Source organism: Cygnus atratus, chromosome 2 (assembly GCF_013377495.2).
Source record: "Cygnus atratus isolate AKBS03 ecotype Queensland, Australia chromosome 2, CAtr_DNAZoo_HiC_assembly, whole genome shotgun sequence".
Taxonomy (NCBI): domain Eukaryota; kingdom Metazoa; phylum Chordata; class Aves; order Anseriformes; family Anatidae; genus Cygnus; species Cygnus atratus.
The window spans coordinates 15,500,160-15,517,500 of NC_066363.1; the positions used below are offsets into that span (position 1 = coordinate 15,500,160).

At 36.8% G+C, this 17,341-nt stretch overlaps 1 protein-coding gene across 5 annotated transcripts in view; it reads left to right on the forward strand.

The window, feature by feature from the left end:
* The window catches only part of EPC1 (enhancer of polycomb homolog 1), a 69,143-nt gene that overhangs the window by 46,145 nt on the left and 5,657 nt on the right, over positions 1–17,341 (forward strand). For 2 of the 5 annotated variants that reach the window (XM_050708806.1, XM_035545324.2), the window contains exons 3-12: positions 1,227–1,372; positions 1,461–1,667; positions 2,070–2,218; positions 3,599–3,758; positions 4,563–4,739; positions 4,843–4,932; positions 5,019–5,167; positions 6,385–6,737; positions 12,249–12,332; positions 17,164–17,282. In XM_050708806.1, the coding sequence (XP_050564763.1) occupies positions 1,227–1,372; positions 1,461–1,667; positions 2,070–2,218; positions 3,599–3,758; positions 4,563–4,739; positions 4,843–4,932; positions 5,019–5,167; positions 6,385–6,737; positions 12,249–12,332; positions 17,164–17,282 (1,634 nt within the window). Of the gene's footprint in view, positions 1–1,226; positions 1,373–1,460; positions 1,668–2,069; positions 2,219–3,598; positions 3,759–4,562; positions 4,740–4,842; positions 4,933–5,018; positions 5,168–6,384; positions 6,738–12,248; positions 12,333–17,163; positions 17,283–17,331 lie in introns of all 5 variants that reach the window. The other 3 variants (XM_050708808.1, XM_050708807.1, XR_004778424.2) reach the window with 2 other exon arrangements.

Genomic DNA, 17,341 nt, shown 5'->3' on the forward strand with positions numbered 1-17,341 from the left:
TTGTTGGTTGTAGTACTATTTGTCCATGCCTGGATGGAAGTATTCTACGTTTAAAAGTAGGTGGTTTTTTAGATCACCAATGACTCCTAAATGTGTTAGGATGTTGTTCTTATTGGAAGATGGCAGCTGTTCTGTGAGCTTGATGTGAGCTCCACATCACTTTGAACAAGTTCTGAAAATACTGAAAATACAATCTGTTTCAGAATTCTGTTGCATAGTGCAATTATCAGAATTTATATACAACAGATACTACTTTTTAAACAGATCTTATGCCTAAGTAACGTTGGCTAAATGTTAGATTTCTGTATCCATCTGAGCTTCAATGATAAGCTAAATTAGCAGCATGCTCTAAGAAGCAAATGGAGACACTAATACTAGGAGTATTCCATGCTGATATTAAGGTATGCTTTTTCATTCTTCTTTTCCTTATCTAGTGGTCTCACAGCTGAAATGACTGTCTTCAGTTCCATTCTGTTCTACCTATTTCTTTTTTAAAATCAAATCATACTTTTCACAGTGTGAAATGAACACTTGAAGAAATTAGTATCTCTTACAAACCAAAACAATATGCACAAGGATTTGGGAGGTATTGTTCTGGGCGCAGAATGCTGCGTTTTCATAGGATATTGTGGAAAATTGAACAGTTTGTTCTGCAAAACGTCACTTGTATTTGAAGATTCCCTGCTACGTTGGGTAGGACGTACTGGTAGACCAGTTAGGCCTGACGCTTTTAGGCCACCAAAGTCATGGAGGAGAATGTATGTGTATTACTCTGTAATACCATCTGTCCATAGTTTTGTTGAAGTAGCTCTAAAATGCATTTAGGCTAGAGACTTAATTTCAGAAGTTGATAATACAATGAGTATTGTATTGAGTATGAGTATGAGCTGTAGAATACTAGAGAGCATTTGAAACTTTGACCAATCTAGCAGTTTCTTACTGAAAGCAATGAGGTCAAAAACTTGGATGTCTTGGACACCAGTAAGTTTTCATTGGTTAATAAAAGCATGGCCAAGTAGATGTCAACTTCTATTTCTAATTTAAATGTTGTAATTTCTTTTTTTAAGAAAAAGCCAAATATAACTTCTAAGTAGCGTTACTGCAGTGTTCGAACAAATAATTTTGGCTTTGTGTTTCAAAGAATCTGGCATGTTGTAAGAGCAGTGTCTGGAGTACAAAGCATTTCCGTAGTAAAACTAACTTTAACTTTTCATTGTATTATTCAGCTTTTAGTTTGGATGCTGAACAGCCGGATTATGACTTGGATTCAGAAGATGAGGTCTTCGTGAATAAGTTGAAGAAAAGAATGGATATCTCTCCTTTACAATTCGAAGAGATGATAGACCGACTAGAAAAGGGCAGTGGTCAGCAGGTACAACGTCACTTTGAATTAAAAAAAAAAAAAAAGACGCACTATTTATAATACTATATGACAATGACATACTGGGTTTTACATTTAGCCAGTCAGCCTGCAAGAGGCCAAGCTATTGCTGAAGGAAGATGATGAGTTGATCAGAGAAGTGTACGAGTACTGGATTAAAAAGAGGAAAAACTGTCGAGGGCCCTCTCTTATCCCAGCAGTGAAACAAGAGAAGCGAGATGGTTCTAGCACAAATGATCCCTACGTTGCTTTTAGAAGACGAACAGAAAAGATGCAGACACGGAAAGTAAGTAGATTAATCCTTCAATCTCACTTGTTTCTCTTCCTTCTCTGTCCTCTCAGAAAATAGCTTATCTAAAGAAACAATCTTGCTATGTAGTGTAAAATAATAAAAGCTGACTGGTTTGTTTTGCTTTTAACTTGCAAGGGGAAAAAAGACAAAATAAACTGCTGTAGGCCAGCTATTGAAGGAAAGTTTGTATTTTTTTCACTAAATCTGCTGCTAAAAAATCTGCTAAACCTACTTGTGATGGTGTGGTAAGCTGTAGCTCATTGATACTTGCGTATGTTTCTCTTCATTTTTTTTTAGCTTGTGATTTTTTTTTTCAACACATAAATACTTAGAACTTTAGTTCAGATAATGTAATTTAAATGATGTGGGAAACCATAAAATACTGTGTATCTACAGAACCGAAAAAATGACGAAGCATCTTACGAGAAGATGCTTAAGCTGCGTCGAGATCTAAGTCGTGCAGTTACCATCCTGGAAATGATAAAGAGAAGGGAAAAAAGCAAGAGGGAGTTGCTGCATTTAACACTGGAAATTATCGAAAAGAGGTAACGCTTATTGAAAATGTGCTGCAGAAAGCTTTGGAAACTAATTTATATTCCCATCAATACTCTATAAAATGTGAGAGTTTATTTTAGTATAAGTGTTCAGACTTTTTCACTGTTACAGTATAGCAGATTTCACACTTCATATAAAACTTATGGAGTCACTCATCATAGAAAAGTGGCCAGTCACTTTAAACTACACTGGTTTTGTTACATGTGTATTCAGATATATGTATCATGTCGTATATGTTATGTAGGAAGAGAGCTCATGGTTTCAGGTAAATTCCAAAGGAATTAAATGCATTAAACTTTTTTTATGCGTAGATGAAGGAAATCACAGTTGTTTTTAGGGTCCTTCCCAAGTATTACCTTCTTCCTTTTCTTCATTATCTCTGTTCTTTTTAGCAAAGCTTGATCTGATACCCTCTTGAAAACAAATAGGCATTTCATACACCATAACATGCTGTTCTGTGAGTCATCTCTAACTAGGATTTCTTTTGACATCCTGTTTGACAGCTGTGCAGAAGACCAAATGCTCTGCTCTATCAACTGTCACTTTCCTGATCAACTGAGAATAATACTTGCAATGTGGAGTTGTTCTTTAGCAGTTGATACTTAGAATCTGAATAAGACTTCTCCAGCTTAAGGATCCGATCGGTGTTTGGAAAGTTAAACACTTTGAGTCAGACTGAAAGCTCTAAAAGTAACTTTACTTAGTTTAACAAGTTAAATATCAATCTGTTCTTTATATCAGCTGCACCTTTTTCAAGCACTGACCATTTTCAGTAGAACTAGAGAGGGGAGAAAACCATTAGCTTTTTCAAGGAGAACAAGCTGTTGAACACAGGAATGACTAATGCCCTCTTCATAATGAGAAACTAAGCTTCATCATAGCACTTCACGCAGGACTTGAAATGTGATACGTTTTAAGGTTCTGTTTCTTACAAAACTGTTCTGTTATGCAAAAAAAAGAGGATTTGTGAATAAGGTGCTTTGCCTCACTGTTTAAAACCTTTTGTGATAAAGGTGTATTTTTTAATGGTACTGTTCCCAGATGGAACGGGGAGGAAACCTGCCCTGTTCTTTCCTTCAAGTTTTTATTTCCACTTCTCCCACTCGCATTATTATCTTTTGGAGACTTCTTATAGATAGTTATCGTTGTGTTTGTCAGAAGTAGTTATTGCAATAAAGTTTACGTGTTATTAGCCCTTCTTCCCTCTTCTCTGGAGCAGTAATTTTTGTACTTCTGGCTGTCAACCTGGACCTCCTCTTACCCCAGGTTGCAAGTGTTATTCATTTGTGTTTGACTGTTGCATAATTTTTTACCAGATGTATGTTTTAAATATTCTAATAAATAAAAAAATAAAAACACTCTGATTTCAGGTATAATTTGGGTGACTACAGTGGAGAGATTGTGTCTGAGGTCATGGCACAGCGGCAGCCGATTAAACCTACCTATGCTATTCCCATCATTCCTGTGACTAACAGCAGTCCTTTCAAACATCAAGAAACTATGGAACTGAAAGAATTTAAAGTTAACAAAGTGAGTAATGTCAGTAATGGAATTAATAGTTCATGCTGTTACATGTGCAAGCTACAGCATTTTAGGATGTGACAGTGTGGAAAACATTTTTAACTGGGTGCGGAGGGGGGACTTTCTGATGGGGGAAAAACACTACTACTGATAGGGAAAATACATTAGCAAAGCTGCAATAGGAGTAAAATATTATGCTGGAGTGATGATGATAACCTTAGGAACTATTGAAATTCCTCAAGACAGAAATAAAGGGAGCATAGATGAACTGGAGACAAGGACACACACAATTGTAACGAATTCTTGCACTAGTTGATATTAGTGTTTTTATCTGATACTGCCCATAATGTTAGGATATTTTGAACAAAGCTGTATTTATTACCTAAATATTCAACAAAAATGAGATCTAAAAAGGTAAAAGCCTTACACTGTTCTAAATTCATGTAGCTATTTCAATCTGGAGTTTTTTTTAACTTGATCCATTGATTTTCCTAGCATGCTGGTTTTCTATTTCAGCATTGGATAATGTATTGATTTAGATAGTTGAACAGTGTTTTTTTTCCTCCTGGCTTTGTGCCTTGCATAACATAGCTATTGTGCCACCAACTTAGCTATTAAACAGCTTATCGATTAAACATTCCAATTACTGGAAGTGATACACAAACATTCATGAAATTACCTGCTTTTGTTGGTATCAAGATGTTAAAGAGATGAGTTCCCTTTTTAGCTTGCTTATACAGGAGTTTCGGGAAACTCCTGTTTAAATCTAATTTGTGTGTATTCATATGCTGATTTGTTTTTCTTTCCTTGCAGCAAGATAAACCTGATGTTATTCGACCCAAAAGAAAGTATGAGAAGAAGCCAAAAGTCTTACCTTCGTCTGCTGCTGCTACTCCTCAACAGACGAGTCCTGCTGCACTGCCAGTCTTTAATGCTAAAGATTTGAATCAGTATGATTTTCCTAGCTCGGATGAAGAACCTCTCTCCCAGGTAGTATCTCCAGAATTTTATGCTGCTGTTAGGGAAAGAATAGAAGTAAAACTCAAGAATTTACTAATACCTCTTCCTCACCAACACCACCCCCATTTTAAAGGTTTTGTCTGGTTCTTCGGAGGCTGAGGAAGAAAATGATCCCGATGGTCCTTTTGCCTTCCGTAGGAAAGCAGGCTGTCAGTACTATGCTGTAAGTAGAATTTCCTTTTGTATCATAAGACAAAGCATTGTTGTAGGATAAATTCATGTGTTTAATTATTTAAAAATTATTTTAAGCCTCATTTAGACCAACCTGGCAACTGGCCGTGGAGTAGCCCTAAAGAGGGAAGATTAGGAGATGTGCGTTACAGATACTGCTTAACCACTCTCACTGTACCCCAGAGGTGTATTGGGTTTGCACGAAGACGGGTCGGCCGTGGTGGAAGGTAAGCATTACATAATTGTTGTTTTTTTGTTGTGTTTTTAATAAATCATTAAGACATCTTTGAAAAGGGAAAAATTGGGGAAAAAAAAAAAGGACATCACAAAGTTGGCATTCTATATGCTTCTGTTTGATAGCTTCCTCAGCAGATGATGCTGTAGTGGAAGCCACTTAGTACTTACTGCTTGCTTAAATGTTTCTAAACACTTGTATTGCTGGCACTCCCAAGTACTGAGGTGAAAACAAGCATATGTTTTTAGTTGTAATTGGTGTTTCATACTTAAATGATTTGCATAGTTGTCTTCAAATAAAAGTACTTGCCAATAGCAAAAGTCAGTTTTCAGAAAATACATTTCTGATTTTGCATCTGCTGTAGAGGAGAATTTTAGGGAGGAATATTTAAAAGTGACAACTGTTTAAATTTTAAATGTGGCCCAAAATGGTAAAGAATTAAGGGCTGTTACTTCAGGCATTTTATTTCTGAGCTTCTTTAATGAAAACGATTTGGAAACTATTTAGTATAAGTGCTCTTTCTATCTTTTATTTACTATTTAGTATAAGTGCTATTTCTTAAATATTTTGTGATGTCTTTTAATACCGATGTCCCAGTCATTTTTAAATGTTACTTAAAAAAAAAAAAAGTGATTTGACATTCAAATGATTGCTTTGAGTGTCTTATTCTATTGACGAGTCAGATGAGAAACTGAAGGTTCTTACTGGCATTTTGCAGGGGAATTTGGAAAGTAATGTGTGATAGCTTTTGGCACTTCATGGGATGGTTGTAGGTATATTCATTTTATATGTCAGTAAAGCACTTAAATTGAAGTTACTTTAAGAGGACATTTGGATTGCATTTAGTTACGTAAGTAATTTTACTGTATTTTTTTCATTGTACTGCAGAAGTCTTCCAGCCTGATTGGGGGGGGGAAAGATGTGTGTCTGTTGCTTTGTCATAATACATACACAATGGTTTACATTAGCCATTAATACAGTAAAAGCTAGTACATACCTGGAAAGAGAAACGTCAACATAGTACTGCCTGAAAAGTACTGAATATATAGTCATACTTTGCCTGATCTCAGGGATTTCTTGTTGTAGAACAGTTTTGTATAATTTCTTCTATTTGTTTACCTATGTCTTCTTTGAGCACACATGGCAAACTGGTGATTTTATTGGTATTTTCTTGCCCCTATATAATTCTGCATTGTTTTTCTGTTTTAGGGTGCTACTAGACAGAGCGCATTCAGACTACGATAATACATTTCATCAGCTGGATTTGGAAATGCTTTCCTCATCACAACACTCTTCAATCAGTCAATTTGCCAATACCTCAGAAACAAATACCTCGGACAAATCTTTCTCAAAAGACCTCAGTCAAATACTAGTCAATATCAAATCATGTAGATGGCGACATTTTAGGCCTCGGACACCATCCCTACATGACAGTGACAATGAGGAACTCTCCTGTAAGAAATTATACAGGGGTGTAAATCGAACAGGCACAGCACAACCCGGGACCCAGATATGCAGTACCTCTATACAAAGCAAAAGTAGCAGTGGTTCAGCACATTTTGGTATGTTTATTTTGACAAACTTCCTTTTAGAAATATTAAACTTGACTCAGAAAATTCAGAATATCGTTAGGTCATCCAAACTTTACTTCATGGTCTATTTTGATGGTAGCAGCCCATCTTTTATCTTTAGTACACAGAATGTTTATTCTTAGTTACTGCCAACAGTAGTGTACTGCATCTCAAACTTATGCAAATGCTACCTTGGTATGTAGTTAGAATTTTAGAAATATGGTTATGTAGAAAGTGTTGTATAGGGTAAAGTTAACTCTGAAGTTCTGGATTTTGAAAATTAAAAATATTTTTGAAATGGTGATTATAACATTATGTTCCAATTTTTTTGTCACAGTGCAAGTGTGGTGGTGGGAAATGTTCAGTTAAAATGCTTGTATTTAAAATTCCAGCATGCTTATGAATTCTCATCTGGACTTTTAGTAAATGCCATTTCCCATCCAAAAATGTCTAGTCTACCCCTTCACACACCCTCTGTGTGCATCTGTTCATGCTCAGCAAATGACAGATTACTTATTGTAGAACCTGAATTACAGAATTGAGGAACTGACTCTTAAGAAAACTTGATGTGATGTTAATTGTTTTTGAACTGGAATATTTGGATAGTATCTCTGCGTTGAGTTCTTCACACTGAAAGTTTGGTACTTACATGGTTAGCATATCACTTAAAACTTCTGGGTTTTGATAAGTTAATATGTTAAATCTCACCTTTTTATAAAAAAAAAAAATGAAGTGGACTTCTCTGTCCTTTTTTTTTTTTTTTAAACAAATTTTTGAAGTTCTCTACCATCTTCTCGGAAGGCTCTTGAATGATGTTTCTACTTTGAATTTTAGCTTTAAAAAAAAAAACAACTTGGAACACCTGGAAAATATATGAGTGGGGTGGAGATAGATACATACGTGTAATACACTCCCCAGATTGAGGGGGATATTTGGGGGATTTACTCAGAGTGCTGCCCTGGTGTCTCAGGTCTTTCATGTACACCAATATGTTTTCTTCATTCCTTTGTCTTGCCTCCCTGCACCCCTTTTTTTTTCCTGAAAATTCTTCTTCCTTGCATTTTTAGACTTAGTGGGCAGCTTTGTTCTGCTTCCTTATTTCATGTTTCCTCTTCTTGCTGTCCTACAGCAGGTCATTGTCCTCACTGCCACCCTTCACACGTCCTTTTCTCTTTTATGACTCTTCTTGCTGGGAAAGGTATTAGAGCTAAAGCTGGTAGTGCTTATGGTTTGTGGTCCATGTACGGCTTTTGGTGTGTGAATTCAGCCCCTCCACACAAGTAATGTTTCAAATCAGTAAACCAGGTCTAGAACTGAGTGAGAGCATCATCTCTCTAATAGCCAGAGTCTGAACTTTGCTATAACGCCAGCCAGGTTACCAGTATGAAAGCAAAACTGTGTGATGAACAGTTTATAAACATGCTCTGAAGTGTTTATAAGGCAGTACATTATATCTGAAAACCAGAGACTTGAAAAATCGGCTGATTGTGTTCAAAGCATGTATCTGTATGTATATGCATACCTAAATGTAACACTCATAGAATCTTTTTTCCTTAAATAGATAATTAAGACACCTCCTAAATGGAGCTGAATAAATAAATGGAATTGTTATTTATGGTGATTCGTTCTGTAGAAGCTTTTAATTATGTGGCTGAATTTTGAAGCATGTGGGAAGGTAACGTGTCTCAGCGCCTTGCACATTGCATTAATTTGTGCTTGGAATTCACTGCAGGTGGCTTATCTGTGTAAAATGGGTTAATATTTAGAGCTTTAAAATTTAAAAGTTGTAGAGTTTAGGTTCATATCTTTACTAATGTCGATGCAGGAGTGATATACTCTATTAAAAAAAAAGAAACCTACATCTGAATTCATAGATACACTTGAAATGAGTTACCAGTCTCTGGATAGTCATTTGTTATCAGTATGACTAAGTCAATTGTACTTTTAGAATTACTCCTAATCTTAATCAGGATTTTTGCAGCTGTGTAGATGTCTGAGGTTTTGTATATATGATGTGATGATGGTTGTCTGTTTAGGGTTAGGTGTTTGAAAACAACTTAGTCTTACTCATCAGTGCCATTCTGTTTTCTAGTGTTCTTTCAGTGACTTAAAGGCTTCTTTAAGATACATTGTCTACACAGATTACAGGTGGGAGTCTTTGTAAGTCTCATGTATGAGTTTGACCTCTTCAAAGGTGCTTATCAGTTGACGCTACAGCTGCAGTGTTAGGTTTTCTTACTTTTTGTCGCAAACACTATAAAGACCGTGATGTATCTAACATCTGGATTAGAATTTCTCTGATACTGCTGTAGATAACTATTCTGTAGGGTGTCCCCGGTCCTTGTTCTTAGCTATCTTTAAAGCTGGGAGTTTGTGGCTGTGGATTATTTTAGTACTAGTTTCCGGTTCTCTGCATTTCAGCATCTGCTTGTTTTTTTTTTTTTTTTAAGTGGCAGTAGGTCTTGTTGCCAGAAATACTGAGTAAAGCATCTCTATTTTAAAAAAGCCCTTTATCCCTTCCCTGCTACTGTGAGCTGTGGTCAAACCAAATAGCTTACCTTTAAGATGAGGTTCATCTTGAGATTCTGTAGTGGTTAGCAGAGGTGGTCATGTTGCTGTGCGCCATCACGTGGAATTTTCTGTCCCGTTCCATATGAAAGATGTTTACAGAAGTGTTGAGCTTTTCCTACCTGGAATAACTCCAACAAAATGCTGCTGATGTGGAAAAATAGCTGTGGAAAACCTTGTTTTTCAAGTCTGTCAGATGTGATCAACGCAGGCAAGAATTTGAGATGGTATCTTAAGCCGCTCTGCTATTCAGAGGCCCTTTCATTAAAAGTGTGCTGTGACATAACCGTTCTTCTCTGGCTACAGGAAGCATTGGTTTTCATCTTGAAGATTGGAGAGATTTCCTCAAGGAGCCAGGAGGCGTTTTGTGTTCATTTTGAAGTGAGCACCGGAAGAAACACAAGCTATTCTGATGCTGGCTTTCAAAGCGCTCAGCGTAAAAAACGTATGGAAGATGGAGTTGTTGCATTGAGATTTTGTGTGTCAGCTGAGGAAGGGATGTCTTAGATCTCTTACAAGTTCCTTGGAGACAGCTCGTGTGCTGAAGGCATAGACCGTGGCAGCAGGATCAAGTAGCCAAGAAAAGTAGCATCACTTTTCAAGAGGGTGGTTCCGGTTCCTTTTCATCTACTGAAGAGTTAGGAAAAGACATCTCTTGGCTTCTTGCAAAAAGACCAGATTTCAGGATCTTCAGACATGTTACAAAACACCACTGAGAAGCAGGCAGGAGTGTAAATGCACAATTCATTCTTGTGGAGGATTGACTGTTGTTCAGTGGGGAAACTGTTCACTCTGAACAAAGTGGAACAACATTTCCTGCAGTAAAGGAGCCAGTATTGCTGACAGTTTAACTACTAGTCTGGGTTATAATCTTGAGAGGGTATTTGTGTGTCTTAATAGTTTGAAGGATACAGGAGGCATGAGTGTTCTTCTGAACTATGTATGTGCCAGAAATTCAGTCTTCATTATTGGATTAATTGACCCAGTTCTGCCAGGGAAATGGCAGTCTTCAAACTGCATTGAATTCTGGAGAGTACTTTTCTTCTGCAGACTTGCTGTTAAACACTATAGTAATTTTTGGATGTTGGCATCTAGTAAATAAAAGTTTGAGACACTTAAAAGTGTATGGCATGTGTGGTCCTGTTGCAGCTTTGTGTTTAGTCGGCAGACCAGAGACACCGGTTACTAGTGAAAGGTTTGAGCACTGGCTCCCAGGCTCTGCAGTAAGATGAGGCATCCATGTTGCCTTCTGTTCTTCGCTGCCTTCTTCCTCGCAGAGAAGTGAGACCTCTTTGAGAAGAAGGTCTGCAAGTCGTAAAGAGGCTAACAGTTAACTACAGTCTGCTTAGCAAGCAAAATAAATCTGTAACTCTTGCTTTGAGAAGAAGCCTAAGTGTTTTGACAGCAGCCTTACTGAGAATTCTTAGTTATCTTTGGTATTATAGATGGTACTTTATATGCAAACCTGCAGACATCTAGGCTATTATTAATAAGACCAGAATAGCATGCCTTGCCCTTTCTTCTGTGTAAACTAGAGATACAGATAATGTGCTACAAGCTGTGCTTTGGTATTCAGTAACTTTTAATGTGGGAATTCCACAGAAATAGCGTTTTTCCCGGTAAACTTGGATGCTTTTTGTTTTTGCATACCTTAACATGCTTCTGAAAGGCAAGTTTGCACATGCACACTAAAGGGTCTAGAAGGATGTCGAACTATGCTTCTGTTTCCCAAATGTGTTCTTAGATTTTTTTCTCTAATTTTGATGTTGGTTGATGGATATCTGTTAGTTTTTGTGCTTAACAGTGTTCTCATTAGGGGAAGCTGACACCCTTCACATGCTTTGCCCCCTTCCCGCCTCCAGCAAAGGCATTCCATTTCTGGAAAGAAGCAGGAGGAAGCTTCTCAATATCTTTGGCAGTTCCTCACTCCAGAGTATAGAATCGTAGAATATCCCGAGTTGGAAGGAATCCATAAGGATCATCGAGTCCAACTCCTGAGTAGGACCTGTCCTTCTTTCTTATTGCTTTCATGCCATTGCTGGCTGTTCAGGTCTTTTTATTTAACCCTTCTATTTGTAATAGTCTCAACGTTGCTATCTGCTTTACCGTTTTCACTCTTCCAAATACCTGTTTTCAAATTGGATTATAAACCTCGTCATGAAAAAATTGATGTTTGTAGTGGCTGCTTTGAGTTATCGTTGGAACTTAAGTCTGAGCCGCTCCGTGGCTGAGACGTTGAGATTCTAGCTGAGGAACAGTGGCCTGAAAGCTACATGGACCTTGGGAATAACAGAGATGTTTTATAGGCCACCCTAGGCGTAGTGGAGGGAGGAAATCTTGAAAAGAAAATCTTCTGGGAAATAATGTTGCTGGGGGGTAGGGGAGTGCTTATTAAAATGTGTGCACATTTCTGGAGAATTCGTGGATGCGATTTTTTTTGCAGAGACTGTAGTTACGCTAGTTTTTCCTGTTCAGCTTTAAGCCGGTTGGAGTAAGACTTTGCCCTGAGTTGTTGGCTTTTGTAAATTGTTAGACTTCATCTGCATTTCATGCAAGTGTGGTCAGGTATTATCTGCAGAGTAAATTGCATGTATCTGAAGTAGCCATGATATTTCTTAGAAAATCTGTATTAAGTATGACGGGTAGACAAATATGTAGCAAGCATTTCCAGGTTTTATTCAAGGGCTAGTAAAAATCCTCTTTAATAATCATTTTCTGATTGTTTTTCCACTACCAGGTAGGGAGTATGTGTATAGATGTAATATCTAGTTTCTAATATCTAGCTTTAGAGTTCTGATGGTAGGAATTTCACAAGGAGTTCTGCTGGGCTGAAATATAAGGCTGTTGTAATAATAATCAGGGGCCTAATAATTCATGTTCTCGGTGTCTGATAATGCCATGTTTAAGTAAAATCAATCTTGAACTTCTTTTCAGAAAGTGAAACATCTTTGGGCCTGGTGCATCAAATGCTAAATCACACTGATGGCTCTAAGTCTCTCCAATCTTCTGAATTCACTGGTGAGAACTTGCTATACAGTAGAAAATCTTTAACCAGGCAATATAAGCCAGATAACATCTCATAATACAGAGATTGAAAATGTGATGTTCTGGATTCCTTAATATTGTGAATGATGTTTGCTTTGCATGCACTTTGGCATAAGTAACCACTAATTGTTCTCTTGTACAGCAGGGTTGTGATGCTTTCATGTATTTCTCTTACAAAAATACTGTAACACAATATATAATCTCCCTCCCACACAGTTGGCAGTTTTGTAATTGTGGACTTTATCAATTGCAAACTTTGGTTGTGATCTGTCTTCTGTTACTTGATCAAGACTGCTTTGTTAATGGCCATTACCTCAGCCCGAAAGATTGGGAAATCTAGCACTCTGAATGGATTTTTAGAGGGGTTCTTTTAACCCAATATAAGCTTGATGTCTTAATGCTTTGGTTTTCCTACTGAAATAGCACTTCTCCTTGTGAGAGTGGTTACTTAAGTTCATGAAGCAGTTTTTTTATGGACTCTATGTAATTCTTCAGATGATTTACAGGACTGAAGAATTTGCTGAATGGTTTGATCAGGCTGTTTGAGTTTCTTGGTATTAAAGTTTTAATTTTATTTTAGTATAAATTAACCTGGATAGGTTATTGTGTTTACTCTGCAAAGCTTGCTCAGTTTCCCTGGTAATTTTAGTGAGCATCTTCGATTCAGGTTAAAAAAGAGAGATGCTTGTAGAGGATCCAGGAGTTTACATGTGCATTTTCTGCTTCCCAGGATATATTTTCTAGTTTAGGAAACGGGTTCTTGCAGTCAGTATTTTTGTAAGTCTATTTTCCTACTTCAGGGAAACAGGGGAGCAACTAGCCCATCACCTCACAGTAAGACTTGGCAGTGGTAGTCAGGAGGGGGAGGCTGTGGCTCTTTACCATACCATGAATAATTCCTTGAGATTTGCTCTCCATATGGATCCTGCAGCTGGCCTGTCTTTTAACTGGTTTCAGCCACTTCAGGGAAAGATTTACATTTTCAGTGAAAACTAAATGCAGGCTGCAGTGTTTTAAGGCTAATACACATTCAGTGCTGTGGTAAAACTAGTTAGCATTGTAAAAATAGTTGTATATTGCAGTATAAAATTGCTGAGAACTATGGGTCTGACAAAACTGCTGACAGCATCACTATGAACCTGTGCTCCAGAAAACATCACCCTTTGAGTATCAGCATCCCACAGAATATAGTAGATAAGTCAAACAGAAACATGCAATTGAAAGATTATTCAATGGCTTAATTTGAGCAAAAATTGATGTGTCATTATCCAAAAGATTATAAATATCTCAGTCATTTAAACAATTATAGGAAAACATACAGTGCGTCAGTTGTGTAGTTTGTTGTTAAAAATCTTAAGTTACTGCAGAGGACTTGTTGCTGTCTCTAAGGAGATGATAAAAAAAGTATTTTGTAAGCATGCATTTATCCCGTCAGTCAGTCTCAGTAACCTACAATATTTCTTTCCTTGTATTCATAGCTGCAAACTCCTGAAGCTTATTTTTGCTACTTTTCTTTTTGCAGTTTTTAAGTCAGAATACTTTTTTTTTTTTTTTTTTTTGCTGTCGAAGTCTAGCACTAACACAGTTGCAGAACGGGTGCATGTATTGTCCCAAGCTGTTAAATGAAGAGAACAGCAGCAAAACATGATGTAGTGACTTAAAATCGTGGAGGCTGTCTAAACTGAAATGTTATAACTTGATTCAGAATTCTAATAGTAACAGTTCGGAATTATATTCACTTTTAATGGTGTCCGTTTAGAACAGTATGCTGCAAAATAACTAAAACATTCACATAGCCTCATCTCACAGGAAAACTTGAGCTTCCCATCTTCTGATAACTATCACGAGCTATCATGAGATGTGGATTGCTCTAGGTAGAGTTGTGACTTTTAAGTTTTGTGACATTTGAGACTAGGAAAGTTGGTCAGGTGACTCATTGTATAGGTGGTTAAAAGGGTCTTGGAAAATTTTTAGAAGTTTCTGCAGAAGGTGCAGTTGTTAGCTCTGAAAGACAATTGAGATTTTCTGAAATGATCTTATTTGTAGTAGTGGTTGAGAGTTGGTTGGATTCTGTGTAGTGAAATTGTATGTTTTGTTACCGTTCAATTCAGTAAATTCTGCAGTATTGGGTAGTCATTACTACATGATGGAAACGTCCTAAATCTAAACGCTGTGGCCTTAGCATGCTGTTTGACAAGAGTCTGTAAGTGCTTTGTTCCTGTCTGGAGCTGCTGGAGCAATACTCTTAACAAATCTCGTTTGTCATCTTTAACCATCAAATGTTTTTATCCCTTTTTTTCTTTTTTTAACTTGAAGCTCTTAATTTCAGAAATCACTGTTGTTCAGTTGTCTGTTGCTCTGTTAATTTTTTTTTAAGACTTGAAGGTCTCCAGTAATATCATGAATGTGTAACCGTTTAGCAATACACTTCTCAGTTACCAAAAGCTCAGGAGGCTTAAGGGTACAACTAGGGTCTGGGCTTTCTTCTTGCCTGCTATGAATGGGCTGAAGTTGCGCCAGGGGAGGTTTAGGTTGGATATTAGGAAGAACTTCTTTACGGAAAGGGTTGTTAGGCATTGGAATGGGCTGCCCAGGGAAGTGGTTGAGTCGCCATCCCTGGAGGTCTTTAAAAGACGTTTAGATGTAGAGCTTAGTGATATGGTTTAGTGGAGGACTTGTTAGTGTTAGGTCAGAGGTTGGACTCGGTGATCTTGGAGGTCTCTTCCAACCTAGATGATTCTGTGATTCATTTGCTTTTTTTTTTTTTTTTTTCCAAAATAAAGCAGTATTTTGGAGTTGGTAAAACCGAAGAGATGACTGTGTTTACTACAACTCTATAGCGAAAGCCTGAAATATACTTAAAGCTTGAAAATTGAAACTGGCTATTAAAAAATTTAACTTACCCGTCGTGCTCTGCTACATTTGAGTATGACAGTGGACATTTTTAATCTTAAGTATATTTGCAAAGTACAGTATAGTAAAATACCTTACTGGTACGTGGAACCTTCAGTAACATCAGCGCTATGTTGGTTAAACCATGCAGATTCTAAAGTTCAGGTTTTTTTTAAAGCATTAAGTTAAAAGTCACTACTAATTGATAGATACTTCATTTCTATTTATCAACAGCAGAACAATATCTCAATTCTTCTGCTTCCACTACTGCTCCTAGTTTCCTCAGCTATCCCCATGCTAATCTTTGTCTGCTAAAAGCTTTCCTGCTTAGCTGTCTGTGTGTGGTGATAGTTTAAAAATAAATAAATGTGATAGCGGGCTTTTTGTTTACATAAAGTAGAATTAAAATATGAACAGTGAACTCCTTAATACTTGGTTTATCAATTCTAGGGTGTTTTTGACTTTAAAACATTGAAGAAATGAAGCCAGTTGAAATAAGATTTAGCTTTAAAACTATTATGGCAATAAAGACATGCTGCATTTCCTGCTTGCTGAAGACTGTTAATATGGAATAAAATAGTAATCTGAATGTAGCTGCTGAATAAAAATGTATGACTTCGAGAGCTCAGATATCAACTAGTAAAAATTTCATGCTGTTTCCAGTACATAATAAGAGGATTTGAAACAATGTTTTACAAAAAAAAATCAAAAACACAATGGAAAAATGCATGTTCAGCAGTGTTTGCTCTGTCTTCAAGTAATTTTTCAAATTCTTACTTTGGCTAGCCATTTTTATTGACCTGTTATTCAGAATTATACATAGGCTAAAATTAGTTGTATCAGGAGATAGTTTTACTTTTGATAGAAATGGGTTTTCTAAAGGCAAGCAGGCCTGAAAGAGTAGAGTAACCAAATAATTATGATTTGTGAACAAGATTTAAGTGTAGTGATGATTTCTTGCCAAACAGTAGTGCACTTTCAGGAAGGCACAACTTCCTTTGCATTCTAGGAGTATGCACGCTATTCACAGCACTTAGGATTGCGGAGATGCTCCCAAATAAGATTTTCCTTCAATTTTATCATAGGTTGAATTTGTAAGGAGAGTCAAATTCCAGCTTTGATATAGTTTGAAATTTAAAGCAGACTTTTATTTAGGAAATGTAAATTTTAAAAAAAGAATAAACACTTTACTAAGCAAATCAATGTACTAATGACACCTTTTCCATTGGGCATCCCATGTGAGTCTGTACACACAATACTTTATCAATTTTTTTTCTTGCAGGGTAGCTGGATAAGTTGTTGATTTGTCATGCTCTGACTTCTGTGTCACCTTTTCAAATATTTTAGAGAAGGATGTAGATGTAGTAGTTCACAGTTGTAAGCCTGTCCTATTTTGAGTTTTCAACTACACTTAAAACATAAATTTTCATGAAGGTACTTGCTACCTTCAAAATGTCATCTGTGAGGGCTGAAAACAGTGCAGTTTCACAGACAGTTCCCAATTTTTGTGTATAAACCTGCTTTATCATTAATGCAGGTAGTTTAGTTTCACTAAAACAGTGGAAACTGATGCCATTTCTACCTGCATTTTTTTAATTAGATACTACAGAGTTTTGGGTGGTTTTGATTGTATTTTTGGTTCCTTCTTCCCCCTCCCTTTTTTGGTACCAGCCTAAATGCAGCAGAACAATTGAAATCTTCAAGCTGTTTTTTTTTTTTAAATGTATAAAGGGAACACTTAAGCAAAATCTTAAGAAGGATGACAGCCTTTTTGCTATAAAGGTGCATTAAGGCTCTTTAGAGAACTGCTGTGGTGTCTTTTTATTTATTTAGGACGATAAAATAGATGTGTTTATATACACAACACCTACATATTTTGATATAGTATTTTCTCGTTTTATATTTTGTTCAGCATTTACAGCCGAACAATACCAGCAACATCAACAGCAACTGGCACTAATGCAGAAACAGCAGCTTGCACAAATTCATCAACAGCAAGCAAATAGTAATTCCTCTGCCAACACATCACAGGTGAGGGATTTGTCTGTGCTATGATTTATCCCTCATTGTTTCCCACCAGGGTTCATCTC